At 45.0% G+C, this 5,000-nt stretch overlaps 2 protein-coding genes across 2 annotated transcripts in view; one reads left to right on the forward strand and one right to left on the reverse strand.

The window, feature by feature from the left end:
* LOC134191935 (myosin-IIIb-like) overlaps positions 1-389 on the forward strand; it is a 16,576-nt gene extending 16,187 nt beyond the window's left edge. Inside the window, exon 29 of the mRNA XM_062660583.1 lies at positions 44-389. Coding sequence (XP_062516567.1) covers positions 44-259 — 216 coding nt within the window. The 3' untranslated portion in view covers positions 260-389. The remainder of the gene's footprint in view (positions 1-43) is intronic.
* A 397-nt stretch (positions 390-786) lies between these two features.
* Positions 787-5,000, reverse strand: part of LOC134191937 (NADH-quinone oxidoreductase subunit B 2-like) — a 5,537-nt gene continuing 1,323 nt past the window's right edge. The window contains exons 5-9 of the mRNA XM_062660585.1: positions 4,613-4,659; positions 4,475-4,545; positions 2,010-2,052; positions 1,832-1,944; positions 787-1,096 (exon numbers count right to left, since the gene is read on the reverse strand). Coding sequence (XP_062516569.1) covers positions 910-1,096; positions 1,832-1,944; positions 2,010-2,052; positions 4,475-4,545; positions 4,613-4,659 — 461 coding nt within the window. The 3' untranslated portion in view covers positions 787-909. The remainder of the gene's footprint in view (positions 1,097-1,831; positions 1,945-2,009; positions 2,053-4,474; positions 4,546-4,612; positions 4,660-5,000) is intronic.

A 5,000-nucleotide genomic window follows, 5' to 3' on the forward strand; every position in this document is an offset into this window, starting at 1 on the left:
ATGCCGTTATTACAGTAACATTCCTTTTTGTATCTCTAAACAGATGTCTGCACGTGGTCGTCCTGTATCGTCCGACTTCTCTCGGCCTGGTGGTCGTTCACCAATTCAAGTTCGTCGATCAGCAGCTAGGCCACCGTCCTCTGGTCAGGTATCAAGTAGACAACAGGCGCATCATGCTGGATCTCGTGCAGGCGGCTCACATATGAAGGCAGCCTTGTCGCCTTCGGGAGGTGCTCCTCCACCACTTCCACCTCGATGACTTGCTATTGAACAAACGAACTGAACCGAATGCGTAGAAATCGTGTAACAAAGATTGATTTGCTGATGATTGGCTTGTCTGCTGCTGGCAGTATGTAGGGATTTTAATGTGTTTGTTGTGAGACAGTTGAGATTTGTTCACAGTCGGGTCAGCAAGATGGGCAAGGGTCATTACAAGAGGGAACCACAACAAGAGGGGCAAGGGGTTACAACAAGAAGGGAAAGGGAGTTCAACAAGAGGTGAAAGGGGTTCAACAAGAGGGAAGGGGGTTCAACAAAAGGGAAGGGGGTTCAACAAGAGGTGAAAGGGGTTCAATAAGAGGGAAATTGGGTCACAACAAGAGGGAAAAAGGGATCACAACAAGAGGGAAAAGGGGTCACAACAAGAGGGGCATTGTGGTCAAGAGGGTCAATGGGTCATGACAAGAGGGGAATGGGCCATGACAAGAGGGGAAATGGGTCATGGACAGAAGTGGCAAAGTAGAGGTCACGAGCTACGAATGGAGATCAATGTAACTACCCAATCTCTCATGCCAACACACGAAAATGTAATCTCTATACAATTGATATCAACACAGTGATATGCTATCATGTCAGACGAGTGTCCACACTGTTGTCATACATTAGTGCAAGAGTGATCGTTCCTCCGTTCTACTTCCTGTACCACATCGTCATTGGTTGTGATCGCTTGATCTTTTTCTGTAGTTGTAGGATGCCATAGAGTAACGCTTCAGCTGTGGGCGGACAGCCTGGGACGTAGATATCAACAGGGACTATGCGGTCACACCCACGGACAACTGAGTAGGAGTAATGGTAGTATCCTCCACCATTAGCACAACTACAACGAGCACAATGAATAACGGTGTAGAGCAGATGTTGTAGACACTGCAGACAGAGAGACAGACAGAGAGACAGGAGACAAAGACAGACAACCGGATGCATGGACAGACAAGCAAATAACAAACAGGCAGATGGACAGACAGGTAGACGGATGTATGTATGGACAGACAGACAGACAGACAGATGGACAGACATGCAGATGGACACACAGATAGACAGACAAACAGACAGGTGGACGAATGGATGGATGGACAGACAGACGGATAGACAGACATGCAGATGGACAGACGGACAGACAAGCAGGCAGACGGATGGATGGACAGACAGGCAGGCAGATGGACAGACAGACAGACAGGCAGGCAGATGCATGGACAGACAGGTAGACGGATGGATGGACAGACAGACAGGTGGACGGACAGACAGGCAGATGGATGGACAGACAGACAGACAGACATACAAGCAGACAGACAGACATACAAGCAGACAGACAGACATACAAGCAGACAGACAGGTGGATGGATGGACAGACAGACAGGCGGATGGACAGACAGATAGACAGACAGGTGGATGGACAGACAGATGGATGGACAGGCAGACAGGCAAGCAAGCATATGGACAGACAGACAGACAGACAGACAAATGGACAGACAGATAGACAGACAGACACAGACAACGTAGTACGTACACATGTATACCACCTAACAGACACAGACAACGTACTCTACCTCCTCACCTTCCCATCGAAATAACCCATCTTGGTTCAGGCATTTGATCATAGACTTTACGTAGAGCTGGAGCCATCTTGTTGGTCAAAGTACCAGCAACGATCATGACATCTGACTGACGCTGTCAGCAAACGACACACAAACTGTAGAGTAAGCACATGATACGAACACACACAATTGACATACTGGACTGGCTCTGAAGACGATTCCGAATCTGTCCATGTCATATCTAGACAAGTAGGTAGATGTTGGATCGTTTTCTCTTGGTACTTTATTGTATTGTTTGTCTAACTGTGTGCCATCTGTCTGGCTGTACGTACGAGTGTTGTGCATGTATGCAACACTATGATGTGTTTGGTGTTTAGGGTTAACAGGGATGTGCATGTCATGTCTACCAATTTGGGTTTGGCTTCTGTGTCTGTCTGCCTGTCTGTCCATCTGTTTGTCTGTCTGTCCATCTGTTTGTCTGTCTGTCTGTCCATTTGTCTGTCCATCTGTCTGTCTATCTGTCTGTCTGTCCATCTGTCTGTCTGTCCATCTGTCCATTTGTCTGTCTGTCCATCTGTCCATTTGTCTGTCCGTCTGCTTGTCTGTCTGTCTGTTTGTCTGTCCATCTGTTTATGTGTCTGTCTGTCCATTTGTCTGTCCATTGTCTGTCCATCTGTTTGTCTGTCTGTCCATCTGTTTGTCTGTCTGTCTGTCCATTTGTCTGTCTATCTGTCTGTCTGTCCATCTGTCTGTCTGTCCATCTGTCCATTTGTCTGTCTGTCCATCTGTCCATTTGTCTGTCCGTCTGCTTGTCTGTCTCTGTTTGTCTGTCCATTTGTCTGTCCATCTGTTTGTGTGTCTGTCTGTCCATTTGTCTGTCCATTGTCTGTCCATCTGTTTGTCTGTCTGTCCATCTGTTTGTCTGTCTGTCTATCTGTCCATTTGTCTGTCCGTCTGTTTGCAGTGCTCGAAGTAAGGTTTCAACGTTGTCGGACATAGTCTCACGTAGGCAGCCCCTCCCCTTTTGATATCAAAAGTCATCCCCTCCCTTTTGATATCAAAAGTTATCCCCTCCTTTTTGATATTAAAAGGGGGAGGGGCTGGCTACGCAAGACTAAAATTTTAAATTGATTGGACTTCACAGCTAGAATTGGTTCAAGCATATTTTCCATCGTAACTAACTTACTCAGGAGCATCAAAACCGGATTTTAATTTGTTTGGTATTACGAGCGTTAATAAAAAAGGCAGCCAAATTTAACATGATGAGTGCAAAAGATCAGTGTCACCATGCCTTATGATATCCATAAACAGTCAACAGCTACATGAGCACAGAAGTTCAGTAAGGTATCACAAAAGCGGAGGCAATTTTTGCCATTCTAGAAAGACACAACAGTGGGAATAATTTCTTCAATAATACAACGACACTAGACAAGACATTTTAAAGCAGTCCAGCCATAGGAAGACCAGTTATGGTCTATAAACAGTACTAAGTATCCACAAGTCAACGGAGTTTGGGATAGAAGTCAGACTAAAATGGTCTCCCACAGATTGTTTCACATTTACATAACATCATTCTATTGTCATATGACCTCTAATGGACAGTTTTGGATATCACTTAACATCTGCGTGTGGTAAACAATTACAGCTGCATCATTACTGACTTTGGGAGCAAAGTCAGCGCGAACAGAGACTAGCCTCTGTAAATCTCTAGGATACTGTACATACTATAAAATTGAAAAGCGACAAGATTGAAGTTCGCAGCAGACCAGTTACGACATAGTTGGAGAACGCCATGCATATCAGTACATCACGTGACTCAGGAATCCGTTTTACAAGACCGGTTGGGGTATACTACTAGTAACTCATGTGTATCTCTTCTGACTAACCCTGGTCCCATATACGAGAAACACTAATCTTACAACGAACCTTTAGATGTAGAAATGAAACACGTCGCACCTGTGGCCTAGTAATTATAATTCAATTATCAAATGAAGAGCGGCCATCACTGGGTAATATACTTCGGAAACATGCGGCAAACGAATAGACGCTCATTATGCAGCTAGCTGTAGTGGAAAATGATAAATCAAACCTCGAGAACAAGACATTAGCGCTCCTTTACGGCAGGTCTACAGTTGCGTTTCTAAAGTTTGACATGTTGTCCGAACGTTCTTCTTGGTGATCGGACAAACAACAAAAGTGTTCGGAAATGTCCGATGTCCAACCGCTATTTCGAGCACTGTGTTTGCATGTCTGTCTGTCCATTTGTCTGTCCATCTGTTCGTCTGTCTATCCATCTATTTGTCTGTCTGTCTGTCCATTTGTCTATCCATCTATTTGTCTGTCCATTTGTCTGTCCATCTGTTTGTCTGTCTATCTGTCTGACTGTTTGTCTGTCTGTCTGTCCATTTGTCTGTCCATCTGTTTGTCTGTCTATCCATCTATTTGTCTGTCTGTCTGTCCATTTGTCTGTCCATCTGTTTGTCTGTCTATCCATCTATTTGTCTGTCTGTCTGTCCATTTGTCTATCCATCTATTTGTCTGTCCATTTGTCTGTCCATCTGTTTGTCTGTCTTTCTGTCTGTCCATTTGTCTGTCTGTCGGTCTGTCTCTGTCTGTCTGTCCATTTGTCTGTCTGTCTTGACATGTCCCTTCCTGCACCTCACCTTGCTGCTGTCATGTGCATCATCTCAACAGCACAACAAGCAAGACCAAACGTCATTGGCCACAGGGATGACTACTCATACACACATCCAACATCATGCAACCACCATATTACTTAAACCGTAACATGTACTGCTCACTCTTCTCGCCCAATTCACCAAATCATCAACCTTAGTTAGAACAAAGTCTAAGAGACACAAGACGATGGCCGTTAGTACATGAATCAAGAGAAGCAGCAGTTGAACAGGCTGACAGACGGACAAACAGACAGACAAACAGACGGATGGACAGACACAGACACACACAAACAGACAGATAAACAGACAGACACACACAAACAGACAGACGGACAGACAAACAGTCAGACAGACAAACAGACAGACAAACAGACAGACAAATAGACAGACGGATGGACAGACAAACTGACACACACACACACACACACACAAACAGACAGACACATAGACAAACAGAGACAGACAGACAAAACAGACACACACAGACAGACAGACAGACAGACAGACAGAC

This window comes from Corticium candelabrum, chromosome 16 (assembly GCF_963422355.1).
Source record: "Corticium candelabrum chromosome 16, ooCorCand1.1, whole genome shotgun sequence".
Lineage (NCBI taxonomy): Eukaryota > Metazoa > Porifera > Homoscleromorpha > Homosclerophorida > Plakinidae > Corticium > Corticium candelabrum.